Below are 25,273 nucleotides of genomic sequence, written 5' to 3'. Positions count from 1 at the left end.
TGTAATTACAACACATACAAACTTCAGCTCCCATTAGAACCTTAACATATCTCGCTCCAGAGATCTCTTCACTCTCAGTAGCTCCTCGGCTATGCCCTCTCTATCTTAACAGACCTGTTGGAAACCAAACTAATTCAGTCACATGCAAGTTGGTGCATATGGAACCGTTACTGAGGATTTCCAGGTTGCTTTCTTTCAACTGCCACCGACACTGGCACGAGACACAGATGGATTTGACTAAGGAAGTGAAAACTAATTCTTCCCACTAAACCTTGTATGCATTGGGTTGAATGGATTAGTGCCGTTACCTGTGTGCTTTTGCCAACTCGTGGTGAACAGTTGGCCACATGGGATCATGTGATTCCTTGACATTTGCGGTACTTTAAAGGGGAATAACCTTCATGACATGAAGTAAAAGCATATCATATCTGTTGCAGAAGCAGGTTGCTGGTGCTGAAGTGACGGGAGGGTTGCTATATCAGTATGGGAACCTGCTGAGAGGCCGAACAGGCTGCTGTCCATCTCAACACTATCAGAAGCATCAGTGATCCCCTTCCCTTGGGGGTCCGAAACAAAACGATTAGGTTTCAGAGCTGTTTCATTGAGGGGTTGCTCACAGCTTGTGGCCCAGACACAAGAGAGGTGATGGTACTGTGACATAGCACTTTAACAAAGAGACAACAAGGGGAAACGTTAATGGGAAAAACTGGGGATGGAAATCAGGAATGAGTGAGGCGTCCTGCTTCTTCTAGAATCCCACAGAGCATTGAGGCAAACTTTAACATGCATCATGGTGTGTTCAGTGGAAAGTAAAAGCTTAAAATGTACCTGGAATTATTGGAAACATGCATTCATACTCGGGATTCATTTTCTAAGCAGGTAGAACATCATTTGGAGAACATCAGTGAGTATTTATGTGCTATATCACCTCTCCTGGGTTGCTAATAAACCATTACCTGTGTGAGGTGAAACATGAAAGTAATGTTTCTGAGGGACTGCCACCCAGGGGTGAAACCAGAGACTCAGAAGGACAAGCGACCCGCTTCACTTTCCCTGTGCCAAACCCCACCACCATCTCTTCCACCTCTCGCCTCAATCAACCCTCGCTGCCCTAATCCAGTGTTTACATAAAACGCTGGGCAGTAATGATAGCCATGAGACCATGGACCACCCCATGTCCCTGCACACCCTCTCCCCAACCACCTCCACCGCTAACCCAAAGCTGTTTTCACAGGAGCCAAATACCTTAAATACATAATTAGCGGGGTCATTTGTGCAATAGGGGCCCCGGCGAGGGCATGAGCGTGTCCGTGTGAGTTTGTGGGGGGCAGAGCGAGGATGAGGAGTGTAGTGGGGGCAGGATATAAAGACGTGAGAGAGAGGTGGACAAAGACGTGCATTCATGGCTGTGGCCCCGTACAAACTTGGCTGTCGCCATCTTCAAAGGCGTCCTCTGCCTTTCCTCAAAACCCAGAGGCCACAGGTTGGGGTAGAGAGGAGAAACATAACAGGGTGACAGAGAGGGAAAGAGGAAAGTGGAGGAGTGGAGGATGGGAGAGGGAAGAGAGGGGTGTAAGCAAAGCACTAAAGGTTACGAGATCTGTAATCTGGGAAGGAAGTAGTTGAGTTCTGACAGGACTGAGGCTGCAAACAAACAACTTCTTTCAATAAGGTCAGGTTTGATACAAATCAGAAAGATGAAACAATACAAGGGCAGATGGACCAAATGCATTCAATAAGAAAAGTAGCACTTATTTACAGTAAACATGGAAATGGGAAGAGATAATTAAAGCTTTACAATGCATCCGCCACTTTGCAAACCAACCCCCTACAACCCCTGAACCCTGACCCTGGGCATTGTGGGTAGTCAAATCACAGTTTGCCCTCCGCAAGAGCCCAAAATTCCAGTGGTCCATGTTTCACACTGGGAGACCTCCTTTGTATTGTTCATCTGCACACACACACACACACACACACACACACACACACACACACACACACACACACACACACACACACACACACACACACACACACACACACACACACACACACACACACACACACACACACACACACACACACACACATATAGCCTATTCAGCAGCCCTCTTCACACCTTGTCTGCCCCTCATCCCCCTCTGGCATTGTTTATGAAAGCATGTCCACTTAGTGCTGCCCTGTCTGGCCCTTCTTGCTGTGGTGCCGATTACCCACATCCTGAGTCCACTTCATCCCCTCTTTTCTCTCTCCCCCCCCCCCTTCCCTTGCACTCTCACTCCTCAGGGTATTCTCTCCCCTCTCTCCTGTGCTCGGCACTCCTCCTCCCTCTTTCCCCACCGTGACATATTGCTCTCTTTTCACCAATACACTGCACACTGGTCCAGCAGTGACTCAGTCAGTAGGGGCTTGGACTGGGAATCGTAGGGTACTACTGCTGCTACTTGGAGAGGTCCCAGTTCACCTCCTAGGCCCTGCTGTGGTGCCCTTGAGCAAGGCACGGGACACCTCCAATCCCCCCTCCCCATTGCTCCCCGGGCACTGCACAATAGCTGCCACTGCTCCTAGCACTAGGATGGGTTAAATGCAGAGGACCAATTTCACTGTGTGTGCTCTGCTGTGTGCATGTATGTGACAATAAAGAGGTTTTCATCCTCCGATTCTATCTATCACACGCTGTTCTGACTCTTGAATCCCCCCCCCCTCCCCAAGCTTGTGAATGAAGCTGTGAATGTCAGATAAAAAACAATAAAATCAATCAGGCCTCTGCTCTTCCTTTTATCTTTACTTTATTCACTTGATCCCCTGTTCCAGTGGCTTGCAGAGCTGCTGTCTCTCTGATCCTTTCTCTCTTTCATGTTTTGCCTGTCTTCAGAGGAGGGAGACTTTCATGTCCCTTAGCCCTGGGATTAGGGTGAGCTGCTCAGGGAAAAGTAATAAAGCCCCCAGCACCTACCGTCTGCTGCTTGTGGATCGTGGAGTAAAGCCCAGCTCCTGCTCAGTCTTCAAGCCTAGAAAAGCTCACATTTCCTGTATAAGCCACCTTCACATCCAGCTTCTGTCGTGCCTCTTGCAGCACCAACACATGTGGATTTCACTCTTTTTGACTCACATAATCTATATATGTTTTACATTTCTGAATATTATAATTATTTGGATAAAAGCTTTACAAAGTGTGTCGCAAATGAAAACGCAGGTAAGGATTTTTTGAAGCAGGGGGGTCGCTTTCTTCTGCTAAAATGTTCAGCTTAAAATTAATTCTTATTTCAAAAACCTAACTTTGTGTTCATTGAACTGTCTGTGTGATTTGTGCTGCATGACATTTTGTTCTCTACCAACCTTTAATTGTATTCACCGTCCTGAGACACAACACACACAAATTATGGGACTCATTCAGTGAAGAATTCCTTAGCCAGAAATATATTTATTGTTGAAAACATAAATATATAAATTATGATTATTTATGTCTTTATTCAAGGGAAGTCCTTAAGAAAAGTAATGAAGGCTTAGAAATAGGGGAAGGGCAATTGCTTTAATCAAATAGCTTTAAGCGCAGTCCCTTGTTGACTGAGAACACTAACTCACAGTAATGTAGATGTGATGAAACATCAGCCTTATAAATATAGCACCAATAAACTGATAGCTAGTTGAGCTGTGTGTGTGTGTGTGTGTGTGTGTGTGTGTGTGTGTGTGTGTGTGTGTGTGTGTGTGTGTGTGTGTGTGTGTGTGTGTGTGTGTGTGTGTGTGTGTGTGTGTGTGTGTGTGTGTGTGTGTGTGTGTGTGAGTGAGAGAGATCTGCCATATTTTTCTTTTAAACTTTTATCTTTCGACTTGCACTAATCACTCTTTGCCTTTCATTTCCTCATTCGAACACTGGCTGACAGTTGTTGTTGTTGTTGTACTGTGTTAGGCCCTGGTTACACATTCGCCACCGTTACAGGAACTGTTAGGGAAGTAATTGTTCGTTCCATAGCGGCACGGGTTCAGGTCAGCACTGTGCTGTTTTCAAGCTGCTTCGGAGCACTCATCATCATCTGTCCCCATGGTATGTGGCGGTATAAGGTGTGAGTACCTTCACAGGGTGTAACGATCTGAGATTTGTTCTCCTGTCAACAGAGGAGTAAAGTTTAACCAAACAAGGAACCCATTCATGCGCTTGTCATTTTGCTTTTCTTGCTCATTCACTCTTTAAGGTGGACTTTGCTTCTTGCGTGAAAAACATGTGTGGTTGTGAAGCAGAGCAGGCAGGAATCTTTTCTTATCAGTGTTCAGAAGGTAATGGATGAAATGTAGGCTTAAGAAAAAAAGTTGTGTCTATTCCAACTCATTATTGGTTAGTATACAATTCAGGAGCACACGAGTTGCTCCAACATGTTTTGTGTGATTGGCATGAACACAGTTAAATGTGTGTTGGTGAAATGCCACTTGTAACATATTGCCACGTTTGTGTCTGTATCTTCACAGCTCTGATGCAACAAACACTGGCAGACTTTTCTCAGACTTCTATCTTACCCCCTGCCCACATTTTTGCATCTCTTCCAATGGATTAAAAACAAGCATTCGACCACAACAAAAGAAATAAGCATAATTCCTGCTCGGATATAAGTAGGCTTAATGTATTTCATAACAAAAATAAAGCATCTTCCTGTACTGACTCTCACATCTCCTCCTTGCATACATATATCCAAACCATTTACAAGACTTGACATCATTCAGATATACTGTAATATAATAAGAAACATGGATGACAACAATAACATTGACTAAAAAAACGAAATGACGTTGAGATTGTGATACTGATGGTTACATAAAACCGGACAACAGAATTCTCATGTCTTCAAAATCATTAAAACATCATTTTTGTTATTTCTTTTGTACTGGAAGACAAAGAAGGCAAACGGCCAGACATATAAATAGTTTGTGAGTAGCGGCGCATCTTCCTTTTCAAATTGAACTGTACATAGCAGTGTGGGCAAAGTCACAGATCACAAGCGTCTCGGAGAAGATCTCCTCTTAAATCAGAGCCAACATCCAAATACTAAAAAATGTTTGATAATCCATAGAGTCTTTTGAAAAAACAAACACCTCCATGGGTCTCTCTTGCTTTCTTCCAATGTTTTTTTCTTCCTATATCTCTGTTTTGTTCTTACTGTGTATGAAACAAGTCATTTAAACAGGGCAGGGCACTTTACTGTTGCCCAGCTGGAGGTCATCCACCGCTGTTTTGGAGTCTGTGCACCATATTCCCACGAAAGCTTGATCCAACTGTTTCATAGCCGTTTCTGTTGTGTGTCTTCTTCAAACAAAGTCTCAAATGTTCAACACAAATCCCTTTTATCATCTCCCTTCGGCCTCTTTCTGCCCTGCCCGGGCAACAGCATCTTTCTCTCTTAATCAGCGGCAGGGTTCAGTTGTCGGGTAGGTGGCGTACCACAGAGGAAGTCATCATCACTGGTTACTGTTTTTAAAAAAGCACCTTTGGTATGTTTTTTTTTGTCTGTTGTCTTTTTCTCAGTCTGTTGTCTTAGCAGAAAAAAAATGTGTTTTTTTAAAACAAAGGTTGCATCGCAATGGGGAAAAGGACAGAGCAGGTGTCCTGTTTGTGGTATCCACTATTTAGGTCCCTCCTACGCTGAAGTCCCTTGTTCTGATTTGTCTCACCTCACGTCCACTGTGAGAGAGAAAGAGAAAGCTGACATTAGTACCACAATTTCACACAACACAACGGTTTCATCCTGATAATACAGCAAATTTAAATATCTGGTGTGCCCGTTTGCATTATTGTTTCATGCATTTTGAACAACCTGACACAACACACACAAAACCCACAATGTTATGAATCAGGATCCTCCGAATTTCAAAGACAGTGATCAAACCAGACGTCATTTTGTCAAGTCAAAATATGTGAATATGTGTCATCATCTTGTTTAATAGACAGAGAGATGGGCAAGAACAATTTTATGATAAGGTGATGGAGAAACAATAAAGCAAAAGTGATCTTTAAACAGTGAAACAAACAATGGCATACAGTGGGTGTTACTGTATAACAAAACCAAAAGAGTGCACACAACCATACGCAAGCACAACACTGTGACAAAAAGAACATGTTTGGGGTGGGCATGCTTAGCAGGCAACACAAAATCAGCATGCAGCATTTGGGCACAGAGCATGGTGCTCCTTTAGCCCTCCCTCTTCTCACACTGATTGGCTGTGATGTGATTGGTGAAGGTGATTGGCAGGCCCTCTATTGCCCTAATTGGGTCATTGCAGTGCCAAAAAGATGAGAGGACTCTCTGGTGCTAAAGTCCTACCTGTTTACTTCACAGCTCTCCAGTGGACTTTGGGTATTGAGTGCAACTTTATTATGTTGCCAATAAATCCTTGCTGGGCCTTAGCTTTTTAGGTTTCCTTTTTTTACCTTTAGCCCTACGGTGGCCTGAAAACACAAAGTCAGGGAAGGGTGGATAGGAAGGAGGGTTAAGAGCAAGAAGCAGGGTTTATGATACAGAGAGGCACAACAGCCCTGGGACAGAAGGAGAGTGCAAAGATATGACACACTATAAATACTTCAGATGCCTTATCAGCACACATCAGCGCTTATCTCCTAGGCAGAGAAAGGCTTCAGATCAAGGCACTGGCAGATTAACCTGCTGTCATGGCAAGCAGCCTTTGGACAGACTCCCTTAAAACACAGACTTGCACACACACAAACACACACAGCCTTGTCTAACAAGGCACGCGCACTAGCTTTACGGTTTTGCAATAGCAGGCCGGTTCACAGGTGTGTCTGTCTGCTTGTGAACTATCAAAGAAAAAGGTCATCCAGTGCAAAGCCAAAGAGCCAGACAGGGAGAGAAAGACCATCAGACAGACATGCGGAAGGCAGGTAAGCACAATGATGCATGAGGATATAGGGGTGAAGGGGGGTTCTCAGCCATCAAACTCAGCTCAGTTTTCTCTTTTTGGATACTATTTGGAATTACGTAACAAGGAAATATCATAACTTTGAAGGTCATATTTACCTGTTTCTGCTTCTGAGTGCTCCACAACATGATGTTGTGACGTGCACACACATTCCAGATGGTCTTCTAACCGCACAAAGACCTCTTTCAGTTTGGGTTTCCTCCTCACGTACTCCACTTTTGCTACCTGTAGGGAGGAAGGGGGATACGGTTAGCTACAGAGCCATCTCCACCACCATCATAACTTTTTGCTGTGCGTGTGTGCATCATCAATGAATGCACATACTCTTAGCCCATTCGCTAACATCGAGAGGCGTAGCACTGTGACTGATGACTCTTTCATTAACCGATTCATAAAAAACACCAGCCGTCGCTTCGCCTTGTCGTGTTTGAAGTGTGACGGCAGCATTCCTAAGGGACTGAAGCATTGGGTTCTGCTCGCTGTGCTGTATGTGCTGTTGATCAGGTGTGTAAATACTGAATGGAGTGTATGACCCTGTCCAAGCAAGTTCAAACAATGGGAGAGGAGATGTGGAGGGTAGGGGGGAGTAGTATACGCCCTAAGGCCCAGGGAAGGTTTACCCTGGCAGGAGAAGAGAGGCTGGGAGATCCCCCCATGCTCCAGGCCTGGAGCATCCACATCCAGACAGACACACACCTAAACTCCCTCGCCGTGTTCCGACATGTATGCTAGTTTTAAACCACATTGATACTTCTCATGGGCTAGGGAAAGTGTTGCTCAACATGTGCTTGCAAGAAATATAGCTTACATGGTTTAATCTAAGCGGTAGAACCCCAGAAAGCAGCCCTTTGAATCTAACAAACACAAAAGCAATGCAGGAATTCCTATCCTTCAGTCCAGCTAACACCCTCGCAGTTTAACACAACAGGGCTGACCTCCACTTCCCACCCAATATCTAGTAATGAAAAGGACCAATCCTCGGAGGGTTTTGAATAGGCTATGTTGATTAAAGCTTAGATGAAAGCTGAATAGGGAAGGTTGCGTGGAGGTTATGATGATCTTGTTGTGTAACTCAGGGGAGGTGGCTACATGCTTTCCCTCTCTGATGTGAGTGCCAAGGGCAGGTAACCTTCCCATCCACCACTGAGGGCCTGGGGGCCACATGGAAACAATATCCCCTGCTTCACCCATCTTCCTGGTCGCTGCACGAGAGAGGATATTGGCCGACAATCTCCCAGCGCTCTCTGGTGTTATGAACAACACGATTTTGCAGACAGCATGAGGCTCACACATGAACAGATGGGGGCCAAAACTGATGAGAGGCTTTCTTCCTCCATCCTGTGATGGCACACCGCCAAGGTTGGCTCTCAGTGGTGAATTAGTCATGCAGACAAACGAACATACCAATCCCTGTCTGATAAAACAAAGTATATTGTTGACATTCGCACAGCTAGAGCTGCCTCATGTCAGCGCTGTTACTAAGGCTGGAGGGTCATCTGGGGAGTCTAAAACTGAAATCAGGGACCCGGGGGTTTCACCAGCCGCTCCGTTGCAACTGTTTCTTTCCAAGGGCAGAAGAGAAAAAAGAGAGGGAATATAAAAGAGGGTAAGCAAGCAGAGTAGGTATGCAGTGAGCAAACAGAGGACAATGGTGTCTGGGTTGCTGCTATCGGGACCTGACAGAGAGAGAAAGAGTGAGAGGGAGGGAGAGCATGCAGGAACTGTGTGCAGGAAGGTGGATCATCACTCTCATTAGGAAAAAGTGTGTGTGTGTGTGTGTGTGTGTGTGTGTGTGTGTGTGTGTGTGTGTGTGTGTGTGTGTGTGTGTGTGTGTGTGTGTGTGTGTGTGTGTGTGTGTGTGTGTGTGTGTGTGTGTGTGTGTGTGTGTGTGTTTTTGTGCAAACAGAGGGAGCTATTTAAGGAAGGGGGAGGACTGACCATGATCATGACTAGCATTAGATGACATTCATGTGTTACCTATTAACATTTAGTTTCTGGCCTGCTAACTCAGGAACTTTATTACACTAAAGCTGACAGGATAGACAGAGAAGCTATCAAATGTTTAATGTTGTCTACCAAATGTGCAGACAGTATCACAGAATGACAATAATTCCCAAGAAAATCCCAGACAACCACTTAATCTAATATTTAGTCAAATGCTTTGACTCTGAGATGAAACACGCATCTGTCTCTTGGGACGACTCCACTGTCACAGGTTTCGGGAATCTGTGAGGGGGGTTCAGTAGCAGCCAGCGAGAAGCTGAAAGACTCAGCAATGTCTGACACTTACTACTGAGGCTGATCCTAATGACTAACACACACACGCATACCCAAACTCTTCTGGCCAAACAAACAGCTATTGACAGACGGATAAAGCGATGGGCCCCCTTGATGAGAGGCCCAGTGGAAGGCTTGTCTCTTTGCCCCTCACACAGCAGGGTTAAAAACACTCCCTGCAGGACACACACACTCTCCTGAATATGTATAACTGTGCTATAATACTGCTCTGCCCACTTTGTCAACACTCTCTCTTTCTCTTTCTATTCTGTTTCCTGTGTTAGGAGTAAATGTTGACGCTACATGGTGGTCTTAACTCTTTACATTTTTCCACTTTACATCCATATTTAATTCACCCTTACTCCATTTAGAGCCACTTTTCCCCCACACAGGCAGAACACTGGCTTCCTATCCTCTGCAGAGTCAATGACTTCGAAAATACATCAGAAAGAGACCCCATGCGACGACAAGGGGCCCCACATTCTCTTTGTATAAATCAAACCAAACTTAACTCCCTAGAAATCTGGGGCCCTGAGAAAGAGCCCCCCCGAATGATATCCGATCCAGAGGATTGGGGTGAGGCAGGGGGCTCGGGAAGGTGCACTCCCTTTGGTTTGTGCTCAGTGTCTACGCGGCACTCGGTGTGGAGCCGATTGTCCCAATCGGGCTAATTGGGAATTCCCTTAGCACCAAGCACTGATGAGAGCATGATGGAGGGGAACGTTTTCCTCTGACTTTCCAAGGAAAACACAACAGGGTTGTGGATGTGCACCGCAGGCCTTCATGAACAGGAACAGGCAAAAATAAATAAGAATGTATGTGTGTTAATGGAGAGTGCAGGGGTACAATGAGGTAGAGTGGGGTGGCATTTCATTTATCAGGAGCACTAAGAGCCTGTGCCCCGCAAACAAGGAGCTTTTGTTGAGATGTTACAACTTTGAGCAAGTTTGAGGAACATAAAGAAACTTTCTGTATGTCTGACTGAAATCAAAAAGAGACTAAATGACACTCAGAAGAAGGCAGGAGGATCTGCAGAGCGAGAAAGAATAAACCCCAGACTGAACATCAGACAGCCGAGGAAAACTGCTGCTGCCCTCTGATTCAACCCCCCCAACACAAACACACCAGCGTGGACGGGGTTATCACAGGCTGTGTGTGGAGAGGAGAGGAAGCAAGGAGATCATTTATCACATCACGCACTTGCCTGCAATCCCATAAAGACACTTCATGGAACCACTCTCTCCCACCTCTCTCTGTAATGTATCGCGGGATGTGAGCCATCTATCTTGCTCTGACCACATCGTGTGCTTCCCTTCCCCTCAGAGACCAAAAGAACCATCAAGAAATATCAAATATCAAAGAGCCAAAAGGTGTATAATCTTCCCATCTAATTTTCAGGATGAGTTTATAGAAAAATTGCAGATGAGACAGACGTTACTCTGAGCACATATTAGAGTAAATAGGAGTTTAATGAAAGAGAGCAAAAACGTTACATTATATGTCAAAGACTGACAGAAGGGTAAAATTAGAGAGTGGGAGATGACTCTGTTGAAGAGGGAGTGAACAACTATTTCACATAACAGACAATCAGACTCCGAGACTGAGCGGAGAAAAGAGGTGGAGAGGGAGGATGAAGTCAGAGGGGAAGAGCGAAAGGGAGGACAGGAGAGGAGGAGTGAAGGAAAATACAGAAATGAAGTAAAATATGATTAAAATAAGGCTGCTACTTTTCCTGCTAAAGCTGATAAATTCCAGCCGGTGTGGCAGAAGCCAAACTCTCCAATTTCTGGCTTAGTCGGGACGCTCCCATGGTCTCTGACCCGCCCGGCAACCCCCGCCATGTACACCACACACACACATTTATGTACACACACATACAAACTCACTCACCCTGCTTCATCTAGTAGAAAAGCTGAGTGAATCAAAGGGAAAATAATTCACAGCTGCAAAAGACTTCAAACAGGGGGCCCCCTTCATTCCCATATAACCCCCACTCACGTAATCCACAGGACCCCTCAGATGATCATAAATCATGCTCACTGTATCACCGTCACACTGTCTTTTATTTATGAAACACCCCGTAAGTCAGGGTCCCACACAACCGCAGGGCTACAGCTACTGCTTCCCCCAACACCCGGACCTGACCCACTGTCGCTGAGGTAACTGTCAGTGTGTGTGTGTGTGTGTGTGTGTGTGTGTGTGTGTGTGTGTGTGTGTGTGTGTGTGTGTGTGTGTGTGTGTGTGTGTGTGTGTGATGGGGTCGGGGCCAGGGCCAGTGCAGGGAGATGTGTGGACCCCCACACTCAGCACTGTGGCTATATCCGCCTGGCCTCTGTCAGCCTCCACTTTGATCCAGCAGCCATCAACACTTCATTACTCTGCGGCCCGTCTTCCTCTTGCTGCCGCTTCACACAAATGGTCTTGTCCCCGCACTGCGGTGGGCCAGTTTACGTACCATAACATAACATAGAGAACACTCTCTCACAAACACGCACACACACAATCTCCTTCTTGGGTTTACACAGATGTGCACTCGTGACCTTCGCTGACCTCTGAAAATACTTGTACATTTGCTTCAATGACCATCAAAAGTTTCCAGTAGCTAAACCAAAAGAAATAAACTGCATATTATTGTTGTCAAATGATGCCATACTGATTAGATTTAGGGTGCAGCATAAAGCCAATGAAAAGGGTTAGTTCTCATGTCTGGCTTTTTCCCTGATTTGGTCAATTAGAACATCTAATTAGAACATCTACATGCCATTTACAACAAAAACACTTTAACAGTGCTTTTTCCACTTAGTTTTTAGGAGTCAGGTGTGTAATTAACATTTCATTTTTGCTTTCTCTCCTATCTTTCTTTTCATTTTCCATATGGTCAAGAACTCTCCTGACATCCTTGTAACTAAAATCTGACCTCCTGTGAATTTTGTGCAGCAGAAAACACAAGAAAGGATTTCCTGAAATGTAATCACAAATATGAAATGGGGTAGCTTCTATGTCTGCACATGAGGGTTTGTGAATGAGGAAGGATACAATGAACCGAGAGACCAAATGTACTGCAGAAGCCTTAAGAGTTAATGAGTGAGAGGATGAGTGACAGCTCCATTCTCTTCCTGTGTCATGGGCTGTTTGATCAGCCCCATAGGAAGAAAAAACAGAGAGGCATTAAGAATCACACACGGAGACTCATACACATCCATACACACAAGGAATAATGTGCAAAAGAATCCACAGGCACGTCAAATGTTGCTGCTAACTTTCATTTTATCACAGAAACACCGTGTATACTAGCCTCTTAAGTCCTGCCTTTCCAAAATCACATGTTGTTTTAGGAGTGTGTTCGTTTAGCAAGTCTTGGCAAAAAACGCCTGAAATGCTAGACACAGCTGTAGGTGTTAGCAGACAGGAAGATGTGAAGAGGAAGAACAAGTAATACAGGAGAAGGGGTTGATTAAAAGACAATGAGAGAAGGGAGATGAACGATTAACAACCAACAGAGAAAAAGGGAGTTTAGAGAGGTTGTCTTGTGTCACCAAAACACCAATATTATGCCAACTGTGCTGTCTATTTTCATGTCTTTTCTAGATTTTAACACTAAGATACAGAAACACTGGCAAAATGGCCAAAATGCTTCTAAGCCTTCAAAGACAGAACACCAAGATAAAAAGAGAAATGAGAAGAAAGATGCTGCGCCAAGATGCTACGCCAAGATGCTGCGCCAAGATGCTGCGATTGAGGGAGTGAATATGGTGTCATTGAAAGTGCAAAAGGAGGTGGGATGGGGTTGAAGGAGTAGTTAAAGGAATGCTGGGATGATAGAGTCTGAATTCACAAAAACTCATTAAGAATTCTGTTTAACTCTCCGCTCTGTTTCCCCAACTTTCCGTCTCTCCTTCCATCGTTAACTCTCCACTTAACGTTGATGAGTACCAAACCTGCTATAAATGGCTTTTATCTTTACCCCATTCTTAGTTACTGTGACTTTCCCATGGTAAAACATGCGGAATATACACAAGCAACAATGTAAATGCCACATGCAAATGAAGTTTTATATACAGACCCATGAAAGTGTTGGACCAAAATAAGTTTGATAGAAATGTAAATGAATAAAATGAGAGAGAAATGGTGTCTTTAGGATCTGCCCCTTCTCCTCCCTCAGGCTAGTCCTATTTAAAGTTGATTTTTTTTTATTACCCAGCCACTGAACAGGACAGGCTTGTACAGTACAGGGCCTGCACAGACCCGTTCTCTTTTTTTTGGGTCCATAAAAAAGGAAAGAGTGAGAGAAACAGAAGAGGGGGAATAAATAAATAAAGGTGCATTTGGACAAATGCATAGTGGCATGAGATGGAAAGAAACACAGTGAATGTGTTCTTTTCCCATCCTTGGCCAGCAGAAGGAAAACAAGTCAGGCCGAGGGTAGACGGGCACCATTTTTAGCTTTCTAATAAATGGAGGGAGAAGCACAAACTGAACCCCTATTCAGACCACTGAGAGGACAGACAGGGGAAAAAAAACTTGGCTTGAGACAATGTTTCTCTCACACAATGTCATGAATGTCTCCTGACCGGGGGAGAGCCCTGACCAATGACCTTTCCAGGGACGCCTCTCAGCCCCCCCCTTGCCTGCGGCTGGAACCACATGGAAATCGCCCCCCCCATGCCCAACAAGCCTGAAGGACCCTCTCAAGTCTGTGAGCTCATTTTGTCCTCAGTGTCATGAGGGGGACACGGACAAAGTCGCATGGAACACAACATTCCAACAAGAGCTGAAACGATCCTTATAGTGCCTTGTTCGGCGTCATCAGTGTCTCTCCATCCATCCTAGTCACTGTAATAGCAGACAGAGCTCCTATTGACTGTCTAGCAGATGGAGAAAAAGACACGCTTGCATGCAGACAGACACACAAGGTTGTGCTGTATATCAGAGCTCTTAGTGCACTGTGAGTCAGCATCTCTGACCATAAACCCTGTGCCCTGGATGTCAGTGTCTGTGCCCTACAATAGCCATCTATGCAGGCTTACTGCCTCTATACAACTAAAAGATTAAAAGAAAATTCCTCCCATATTGAAATCTGTGTGAGTTGTGCCAATGTGATAAGAGGCAGAAGGCAGGCAGGGTTGGTATTTGTTTTATTACTCTGCCGGTATATTGAGGCGGCATCTTCAAGACGTTGCATGATGTCCCGGTGCCCATGGATCACAATGATTAAAGGGACATAAGTCCAGAGATAGACTCAAAGAGAAATACAAACACAACCAGAGTGTTCCAGGCTATCCTGTTTATCCGCCGGTTGTCTCTTACTCTTACAAAACAGAGCACATAACTCCCATACCTCCAAACGGAGCTGTGCACAGGCTCACAGTCTGTAGTGTAAATACAGCAGAAATATGACTCAGCTCCAGCCACGGTGTCTCTTCTGATCCTGAACAGAAGGACATGTTTTCATGCTACCGATGCCAAAAAGCCTTTGAGAACAGTGCTACCCCCTTTAATCCCTCTCTCTTTCTCTTTGTCACCTTGTCTCCTCCAGGGCTCTCTGCTTACAGAAAAGACAGATGGCCAAACAAACAGTGGGCAGAGGAATGGCTGAGAAATAGATGAAGACACTCAGGTATTCTCAAGGAATAGGAAACTGAAGTCTCTCTCATATCTGGAAGGAGCTTAAGACGGAGCATCCCTTTCTGGTCAACCCTTCCAACAGATGTCCTGGCTGAAGGTGCTAACAACCCTCCCTTCCTGTCCCCTGTCTTTTCTTCTCTTTCTCCCTACTGGCATAGCCGCTCTGGCTTCTCGCCAAACATGGGATAGAGTGATGAGGAGAGAGAGTGGTGATCGGCTGTAATGGAAGGAGGGAAGGGAGGGGGCAGCGGAGGTAAGGAGGACACCATTTGGGTATTCGCCAAGGAGGCTCAGAGGAGAGGGGTAGATTGAAATAAAGAGATTCAGTGGAGGAAAGAGGGAGGAAAAGAGCGTGACAGAAGGCAGGTTAACCCAACCTTACCTCTCGAATGATTTACTTACCTGGTGAGAGGGAAAGCAATGGAGATTTGTGAGTAAAAATGGGTGTGTTTTTGAAATAAATGAGGTGTCTGTGATACTGTGTTTAACTTTGCAATGCAGTATGTGGAGAGATTGTAAGGATGTAGGCATGACAAGCTTGCATGAACTCGCCTGTTGGTGTGTGTGTGTGTGTGTGAGTGTGTGTGTGTGTGTGTGTGTGTGTGTGTGTGTGTGTGTGTGTGTGTGTGTGTGTGTGTGTGTGTGTGTGTGTGTGTGTGTGTGTGTGTGTGTGTGTGTCTCTTACCTTAACGGTGCGGTGGTGCTTGCGCGAAGGGTGACAGCGCATGTTGCTTGTGTTGCAGCAGCCTGTGCAGCGCTTCACCTCCACACAGGATGGCCATATCAGGAAGTTGGCAGACGTGGGATCCACCTGACTCCTGGGGATCTCGTAGATCACCGTCCGCGTCTTACACACCGCCGGGACCGCCTCCTCTGCTGGAAGGAAAACAGGCAGAAGGAGGAGTTAGAGCGTTTGGTCTGCATGACTGTTCGGTGACACATTTTCCAAATGCATGCTCGTACTGATGTATCGTTATAATCTGTCTTTTTTACTCCCAGCTGCTTTATGCATTCCTTCACTGCTCATTATTTGATGACTCACTTGATGTGGGAGCTGTTTGTCTTACTTCAGATCACACCCAACCTCGTTTAAGGCTGTTAAGAAGACAAGCTATCCAAAAGCTGATCTCATATCAACTAAGGAGCTTTGGGATCAAGTCTGTGAGACAGAAAGAAACTGCTCCTTTGTTCAGATCCCTCACTGGGGTTAATGCAGCGTGACTGGGCCAGAAAACCTTTATGTCCGCCAGTGGGAAATCTATTAATGACCTTTGACCCTGTTGGTCGTTGTGAAAAGAGGAAGGCAGTAAGCATTCATTTCAGATTTAATGCTCTGACAGGCACTCAAACCTAAAGATGTGACAGAGAGTGTACAGTAAGATACCATTATATCGTAAAGATGATATGTGCATGCACAGAACGTGAGGGATTTTGTGGACAGCTGCCAAAATGGCATACTGTGTCATACACTTATGATATGGTGTACATACATGAAATACAAGTAGCCACTTTATCCTGCGTTGCTTTAAATGCTGCACTGCAGGGAGGGATTTGAAACACACGCGGCCAGTCCTAACACACACTGCAAACCTCATGGTTCTCTCCACGCCTCGATCACATATCGTACCGCGTGGCGTTTTATGAAGAAATCTGACTGAGAGCCGAGGCGAGCTGCAACTTGAGCCCTGAATGCCTGGAATTTCCACGCTCAAGGATATATTTCTCTCCTGTCGCGTGTGTCTTAGATCTGCAACCCTCTGGCCAATTAAAAGGCATCGTTTCAGACATCCTCTTCAACCTCACTCATCAGGCTGGTTTCTCATGATTTCTTTATTGCCATAAATACTGGGTATACGTCTTCATTAGGGTTTCTTTTATCCACAAAAAAGGCCATATAAAAGCCACTAACTATAAGCGTAGTTTGATCTAAGTGTAAAGTAATCGGTTTAATCACCTGGGAACTCAAACGTCAGGTGGGACATAGAAGTTATTTTTAGGGCACTATGACACTGCAGTAAGTTGTGCCAAGTTGTGATGTATACAATTCCAAATGTAATCATGACGCAACCTCTAAAGTGGCACAGATAAGCATATAGTATTCATTCAGTCTTACCGATGCTCCTCTTGCGTCGGCTGTGGAGCTGGGAGTTCTTCAGGTCATTGTAGTAACCATGATGACGGGAGTAGTTCTTGTGGAGGTTGTGGTGCTTGTGGTGCTTGGGCTCCTCGATAACATTGTTTCCCGCACCTCGTCAAAACAAAAGGCAGCCACATTAATGATGACACACAAGGAGGAAGCAAACACAACACCATGAGCCTGTTAATCACTGCTGCAGCTTTAACAGTGTTGACTGTGGTGGGTGGCTTGCCAGGCCTCACCGGAAAGGCTGGATGTAATCCATTATTGATGTTTTATATACCCCATACACAGCTTAAAATGTTATGGTTAGTCACATGACTATAATGAGAATTGTTTTATGTAACACATGCTCTGATTCCCTGAAAGGATAGATTTCCTTTCAATGTGCTTGCTGGCTAACATTGCGGCTGATGATGATGTCAAAAATTGAGGTAAACAGTACAGAGTATACACGGTACGGGCAGGAGACACATATTACACAGACCTGGATGTTATTGCAAGCTTTGTGTGTCAGCCTCACTTACTCATTTAACTGAACTTTCCCAGCAGGAATAAAGTATGTAGACGCAGGTGAGTCAGCATGCTCCCTCAAAAACAACCGGCTTTCATTGACACACAGTGGACTAAAGTGGCCATTTGACAGGTGGTACTCAGCTGCCATTATGCCTGCACCTAATTAGTGGTTTTGTGTCTCTCATTTACCTAAAAATGTTTGCTTTTCAATCTTTCAGCAGCTTGGAAAAGTACATGTTTTGTTATGCAACAGTGGTAGCTCCTTAAGGCTCCCTAACTCCAGTCTAATATAGCCAGCTCAGCTTATTCACAGTCCTGGTCATCTGATAAAGCTTGCTTGTTTTGGTCCCCACCCAGAATATGAGGTGAATCACAGAAGGTGCCAGAGCAGCTATAAAGCGATAAAGCATGTTTGCAGCACACTGCCCTTTTCCAAAGAGCAGAGTCTGAGAGTGTTTGCTAAGTAGGTGGGTCTGCTTGTCTGTAGGTACAGCATACCCACCCACCTGGCTGACACAACCCTACACCTGTACACTTAACATAAAGACACACTCACAACTATTCTGATTACCCTTCAAAACATACTAAAACCCAATGTACACCAGCACAACAAAGTTTAGACACAGGCAAACACATTCCCTTCATCCAGCTCCTTTGTGCTCAGACCAGAGTCATCTGAAGGGATTTCCTCTACCTATACATGATCCCTCTCTGGGATTGGTTGTTTATTTGCTTAGGATGGCTTCTTGTCCCAGGTTTGCCCTTCAGTGAGAGTGGATGGAATTTTCCTACTAGCCTGTGGTGCCGTCAGTCAGACAGCCAGCGACCCAGAACCAAAGGTCCCCAGAAAGGAAGTGTTGACTACATCGAGGCCTTGTGTTTAGTAAATGGCAGAGCTATCAGTCAGTCAGGCCAGTATACAGACACATAACCATACTGTATAAATGTGCAAATACACACTCACACTGTCTGCACAGTCAGATAGACTCACTGTGACTGGCTGATTTTCCTACCCGACGACCTTTTAACACTGCGGGTCACAGACAAAACTCCCACTGTCTCTCCTTTCTCTACACCACACCTATCCCTCTCTTCTCCCCCTGTCAGAAGAGGATGGGAATGAGCGAGGGTGTCACACCACTGACCACCCAGAGATAGGTTGTGTCAGAGCTGACAGGCGAAAGCAAGGGAGGGTATAAAGAAGTCCTTTATAGACTGCAGAGTCCTTTCTCAGCATAATAAAAGGAGCATTCTGTGGGTGTTTTCTTAACGTTCAAAGGAGGAACATGGGGAAAAAAGGAAATCAGAGGGAAGACAAATAATGAGAGGTATAAATAGAAAGTCTGAGGGGTTTGCTCCTCTGTTGGTTCCTGGTGACTTAGCAGTTATAAGTTGTCAACTGAGACTAGAAAGCGAGGAATCTCTTGCCATGAATCAGGCTTTTCTGACTTTCAATTAATCGGTTCTTTTACTGATGGCTTCGGCTGCCTTGCTTCACTCCTCTTCCTCTCTTTCACTCTTCATTTCTTCCTTGACTTGTACAACAAGCCAACATGTTGTTGATGTCTTGTGATAAGAGCCTCCATATTTCTCTGACTCTGTTTCCCCTTCTCGTTTCTTAATTGTCAACAGTTACATGCTGCCAACTGTACCGGATGTCAACACAGTGCCAGATTGTCAGAAACAAAGGAGAATGCACAACAACGTGTAGCCTTTCTGAGTGAAGTAAAGCACTACACTACCTCCAGAATCCTCCCCCTCCTCCATCTCTGCCCCATGCCAAGAGTCAGGTTCCCTTTTCTGTCAAAGTCCTTCACTGATAGAGATAAGGGCAGGCAGGCCACTGAAGGAGTTAGATGGGGATAGAGAGGAGAAAAAGTGAGGACTGGAGCCCCTCAGGGGCCAGACAGCCATCTGCAGACTTCAGTGGGGTCATCTCATCTGTCAGTCAAGCTGCAGACACCATCCTCACCGGACGTGCGTATATAGGCATGACTGAGCAAAGCAGCACTAAATGAAACACACAGCCGCGAGATAAGCCCTGCAGGCCTTAACAGTGTTCCCGACATGTATACTTCCTTACAGGCTGAAATATAAAGTAATTGTTCCAGGGACAGCAATATATGATAATGAGAAAATAATATGATAATCACTAAAGCAAAAATAATTGAGGATTTCCTGTGTTAGTTCCTCCAGGTGCAAATGTTCAAAGGTTTAAACCAACACCTCATGTAAGCCTTTCCTTTCTGCTTCCCTAGTTGACATGCTACCATGTACAGTTCAGCCTATACTGGTAGCTTTACTGTCCTGGCCATCTGCAACAAAAGCTCTGAAAATACCCCTTAGGCTGGCGTCAAAGGTCTTTTAATGGGCTGGCCTGGGCCGCCAAGCTGGCCGTCAGACAGATTTATGTCCTCGTAATAATAATCAGCCTACTACTGTTACCCTGCAAAACATTCCTCTGTTTGAAGAAATACATGTTAATTCAATTATAAACACCTCTTCTCATGCTAGAGGTGCTGTGGATATATTCTGGGCTCAGCACAAAGTGCTGTGATCACTGTTGAGGAGTACAGGTCGGTTTGATTGTGAATTAAATATATTAAAACACACAAGCTATTACTTGTCCTAATTGAATCGTCCATCAAAAAAGCAACAGGGTGGTTATACAGGAGAATACCTGAGTGAAAGGCTGTTCCTTTGCTGGATTTAAGTGTTGAGGCTACTAATGAGCTATGACCAGTAAGGTAGCTTACATCATTTGGGACAGTTAAAGCACATTTAGTAATTACCTATTTCCATCAACAAATCTTTAGGGAGAGCCCTGAATTTGATATATGGCCAGAGCCTGTGTAAATAGAGTCTCATGTGAACGCAAACAGCTTCTTCCAGCGCACCCTGTAACTTAATCTAAGACAGCCTGAGACAGAGCGGACCCCCACCACAGATGAAGCAGCACCTCCAAGAACCTGAAGCTAGAGAAACCCGCCTGACCTGCAAGCCGCTGTCTCTGTTTACAGGGCAACATATGTGGTAGTCTGGCTGCTCTAAAGCAAGTTTATTGCAGCAGCTGAAGAATAGGCATTAAAATGCTTGACAGTGAAAGTCCATCTTGGTCACATGAGTACAGTAGACGCACCTATTGCAGTTATTGCTTTGTCACGCACGCCAGGGCTGCACCTGGGAGCTTAAATCAGGAGTTTTAACTTTACTGATTGCATAATGAATGTACATAGCAGAATATCCCAAAACAACAAGTATTCCTGTTTTTTTATTCACTAAACGTCCAGTATTGGAAGTATACTTCTTAATCAAATGTCACTCACAGATTTGCTCCTACCTACTGTATTTCAGCTGTTAGGCACAGGTGGATCCATTAATGTTAACAGCATATCGGTGGATTTAATGATTAATCATTACACATTATTCACCTGTCCACCCAGCCTGCCAATGTTCAATGCATAGATTTTGAAAAAGCCACAAAGGCTCAAGAATTTCCAGTCTTTATTATTTTAGATTCGACCTTTGTCTACATTTATGTAATAGTCATTTGGCATAAGTCTTAGAACATGTTGCCTAACTAGGGCAACTATATATGGAAAGTCCCCATACCAGGGAGTATTAAAGTGTACTACAAAGAAGGCTATCTTTAAAAAGTTATTCAACAACAGATTATGATTATACAGGCATAGCCTACCGCTTATTTGATCATGGTGCAGCTGTTTTTAGTGCTGCCCTTCAGTGTGTGTTGTCACATCAACAATAGCAGTGTCACATGTGAACCACATCTAAGGCGTCAGGATTTTAAAAAATAACTCGGTTCGGTTGATCAAAGTATCAAGAGGCAGAATTTACCTACGGATTCAATGTCCAGTAGCCGCTGGAGGTCGCTGATGCTGTGGATTTCACTGTGGGACAGTCTGTCTATCAGCTCCTGGGGAAACTCCACTTCCTATAGGGGACGGAGACGGGGCAGAAAAAATAAACAAGAGATGAAAGTTAGAGATGTCTCGGGTCAGTGGCAAAACGTTTGTGGAATTGTTTGCCTGTATAAGTAAACGTACTGGGTTTAGACAACCACCAGAAAGATCACTGCTAGAACAACATTGCAACGATGTGCCAACTACTACGAGCAGATCTAACCCAATAATACACACGGAGAGAGAGTGGCGCCTAACCCCCCTCAGAAACCGTTCAATTTAGGTTAATTAGACTATGCTTTTGAAATGAGCTTAGCTGTATGGCTGGGGGATATACTGTATGTTAGCAATTTTTAATTAGTATTTTATCTTTACTTTGGCACCCAGATCAGCCTAGTATAAGTGCTATATCCCTGTACTTTATCCATTCAAAATTACCATTGCTCTGCATGTCATGTAAATTTAAACGTGTTTAATATATCTCCAGCTTTGATCATTAATTGGATGCTGTATTAAAACGTGTATGACGAACTCTAAAGGGATCAATCCCCAAGACGACTTGACTTACTGTTATAGCAATGCTGTTCCATTCAGATAAGTAAGCTACATTAATTCATCTGATTTTTAAGCAATTGTAAATGATATACGGATCGGGGCGACGTCTGCCGTGTGAACAGCAGCTCGCTACTTTTGCACTTGTTGCGGTCTTACAAGCACCTCAAGTTTAGCAAACCGCTCAGCCTTACAGGAACAGTGGCTATTTATATCGCCCGGAGCGGTTCCCATGAAGGCGCTTAGCCCAACCAAAACGTTTGCCCAGTTGGCTCAGGCTACAAACAGATTTGGCAGAAAAGCCAAAAATAACTGCGATATGCCTCCAAGTGCAGGAGCGATTTTGTTCTCAAAGGCGCGTTTTCTGACCATCATGTCCTCGAAAAATATATTAATATATAACACTGTTCTTATAATAGCCTCTTAGTCTAAACTACCCTTTCATTACCTTGGAAAATACTTTGAAACGGTAACAGGCTCATTAAATTAGGAAATGCTGTGTGAAGGCTCATAATCCTGTCATTAATACACAGGATTGCGACCAAAACTTTTTGTTCAGGAGTTTCCTTCTCTGGACATCGAGTTGTGGCATGGTGTGTAGCGGTTGTTAAATTGCACGCTCTGTTGGAACTTTAAACCCTCCCGGGAATAAAACCCCGTACCACTGTGTGTGATCAGGGATCAGAAACTCAGACTATCCGGCCCCGCACCTCTCTGACTCCTGCTAACTTTACCTCAGAGCTGGCCAGCAGCAGGTACGTCGTCCACAGCAGGAAGTAACAAAGTGCGGGTCTCATCTCCCTGTAATTTAGATCTAACCACGAACAAGAAAAATGTGCTATTCTGTAGGAGCCGCAGAATCGCTCCTGGCCCCACAGGATCCACAACCATCCCCTCGGGGACAGAAATCGGGGTGTCAGCGGGCTCAGTCAGACTCCGTGCTGCACTTGCTTGAAGCTGTGAAAAAGCTGAAGAGGCTGGAAGTTGGCTCTTGTTATTCACATTGGACTGCGTCCTCTTGAACAAGATCAGTGCGGCAGCTCGACATAGCTCCTCAGGCGAAAGTGGGACAATCCCAAGAGACAAGTCTGGAGCGCATTGCACTTGTCCTTCACCCTCTACAAAACAGGCTTAAAACTTAAGTCCAATTCACTGAAATATTAAACAAGACGCGCAGCTGTTATAATTTATAAAACGACTTTTTCTATGCTAGCGTTTAATAGTCCTAGAAGAATATAATCCAAACGAGCAAATCCTCTTGGAAAACCACAAGGGAGAAAGTTGTCCGTGTAGTGCTGCTATTCAGAGCGTGTCTTGCAGCAGTCTGCACAGGTCCTTGAGTGTGTAGGACTCTGAAGTGAATGGAGACAGAGCGCCTCTGAGCCGCTGGATATAGAGAGCCAGCAGCTCCGTGCCCGTTGCGCCTCCCCTTGCGTTTCTGCGATCCTGCGTCTATTCAGCGAGGGGAGCTGGTTGGCTGGGTGGATGACTTAAGACTCAAGAGCATGTCACCATCCCCCCTCAGCCTGTGTGTGTGTGTGTGTGTGTGTGTGTGTGTGTGTGTGTGTGTGTGTGTGTGTGTGTGTGTGTGTGTGTGTGTGTGTGTGTGTGTGTCTTTTAGCAGGTTAACTAATATTAATTATCACTGATTGGAGAGGATGCCAAAGTGGCCAATGATTATGGGCAAAATAAGACAAAAAAGATGAGGATGCTGATGAGGATGTGACACTGTTTTCATAGCTTTGATTGAATAACAAATTGGGGCAGATAATACATTTGTATTACTGTAAATCATGGTTATTTTCTGGATGTAATCACATTTGGAAAAAATAACCAAAATATCTAAAACAATGATGATCTTTATCATGGAAGTGATGATGGGATGACTCATGATTTGATAGTAACTCAGGCTCTCTTTGTGCCTTGTAGTTTAAGGCAGAATAACCCATGTATGTACATTAACTACTTAAAAGGAAATATGTAAACATGTCTGAAACTGAATGGATTATAAAATTGGTGATAACCACTCAACGGCCATGTGTGTGGGCACGATTTTGGGACACAGCAAATTACTATTTAACAGCAGGTTAACAACACTCTGGTCTTAACTTGTTGTGAGGAAGCTGGAGGCTGTGCTGTGCTGGGAGGTCTGGGAGGGAAGCCTGAGGGCCTGATAAACGAGACATACCAACAGGAGCAGAGACTCAGGCAGAGACTCAGACAGAGACAGTGCGCACGCACATTATCAGCCACAGGTGATAATCAGCAGGGAGCCATAGGTCAGCGACCAGGTGGTCTGCCCGCCACCTTGTCCATTCAACTCGATCACATAGCACAAGGCCAGCCTGAGGCTGCTGTGGATGGAAACACTGCATGCAGAAAATACACCAGCAGCTGGTGGAGTAATTAATGTAACTATTTTAATATGCCTGTGAAGTTCATTTTAGGATGGTACCAGTGCTGTCAAATGAATGTTATATTTTAAAAACAATTGTCTCAGTGCTAAAGCCCTTCATGTGACACATCGTTCCTGTTGAAGCTTATTTTTTTTAAACTTTACTGCACTAATCGCTCATTCCTCCCTTGTATGAGTAACTGTGTGCACAAAGGTATGTGATGCTATGGCACAATGACTAACACACGCCGCTGACAGGCAGATGCATCACACCCCACAGTGAGGTTACATCACAGGTCAGCCTCCTTGCACCAGGGAAGAACTAGGAGGTGAAGATGATGCTGCGTCCTTCTCTTTCTTTCATTTCATTGTGTATTTGGTGATAATGCTTATAAATGGTCCTTTCAGACAAATTATTCTGGAGAAAATAATCTTAAACTTGACCTTGAGACACAGGTGAGTCATGCAAATAATATACTGTAAGAGGGGGAGAATGTTGGATTTTGGGGGGGAAAACCTTTACAATTGGAAGCGAGAGCAAACTGAACTACGCGAAGGGGAAAATAATCATTGGACTGACATTTTAAGGGAAGAAGAAGAAATAAAAACAACAAAACTTAAAAATCAGTCTTTCTCACTCCCTTCTGCATTTCTGCATAAGCTATTAGCAAGATGTTTACTGGCAACTGAGGTCTGTGTACCTAACAACATTAACCCTGTTAAATCGGTTTATAGAGGCTGGTGCACAGTAAATCTAGCCATAAAAGATTCTACGGAGAGGGCTTCTCCGAGTGAGGCGATGACTCCTGTTTGCACAGATTGTTCCCAGTGAAAGAAGCATAGGAAAAAGGGGAGCATTTTTAAGAATGAAGCGAATATGAGTTGAGTTGTCTAAGGGGGATTTGACTGTGCCTCTTAGTCTGTCTG

General features: G+C 44.7%; 1 protein-coding gene across 3 annotated transcripts; it reads right to left on the bottom strand.

The window, feature by feature from the left end:
- Nucleotides 1-4,595: 4,595 nt before the first annotated feature.
- Nucleotides 4,596-23,303, bottom strand: pdgfab (platelet-derived growth factor alpha polypeptide b). 3 transcript variants are annotated; one of them, XR_010167680.1, is made up of 7 exons: nt 22,686-23,303; nt 21,335-21,431; nt 16,940-17,074; nt 15,512-15,702; nt 7,023-7,149; nt 6,312-6,436; nt 4,596-5,671 (listed from the first exon to the last, which is right to left on the bottom strand). XR_010167680.1 is itself a non-coding variant. In XM_063904519.1 (6 exons), the coding sequence occupies exons 1-6, from the start codon at nt 22,746-22,748 to the stop codon at nt 5,658-5,660; spliced, it is 627 nt and encodes a 208-aa protein (XP_063760589.1). In that variant the 5' UTR covers nt 22,749-23,303; the 3' UTR covers nt 4,596-5,657. The 3 variants fall into 3 exon arrangements, 1 of the variants encoding a protein (XP_063760589.1); XR_010167681.1 differs by having other exon boundaries at nt 15,512-15,699; XM_063904519.1 differs by lacking the exon at nt 6,312-6,436.
- Between the last annotated feature and the right edge of the window lie 1,970 nt (nt 23,304-25,273).

The sequence above is a fragment of the Eleginops maclovinus genome, chromosome 16, assembly GCF_036324505.1.
Source record: "Eleginops maclovinus isolate JMC-PN-2008 ecotype Puerto Natales chromosome 16, JC_Emac_rtc_rv5, whole genome shotgun sequence".
In the NCBI taxonomy this organism is placed as follows: Eukaryota; Metazoa; Chordata; class Actinopteri; order Perciformes; family Eleginopidae; genus Eleginops; species Eleginops maclovinus.
Note: the sequence above shows the minus strand (reverse complement) of the source record. Positions and strands in the feature narration are given on the sequence as shown.

Coding starts and splice junctions, on each gene's coding strand:
- pdgfab (XM_063904519.1), bottom strand. CDS start 22,748: ATGAGACCCGCACTTTGTTACTTCCTGCTGTGGACGACGTACCTGCTG. Junction 15,703..16,939: donor CCGACGCAAGAGGAGCATCG/GTAAGACTGAAT, acceptor TTTTCCTTCCAG/CAGAGGAGGCGGTCCCGGCG. Junction 7,150..15,511: donor AGCACCACCGCACCGTTAAG/GTAAGAGACACA, acceptor TCCTCCCTACAG/GTAGCAAAAGTGGAGTACGT.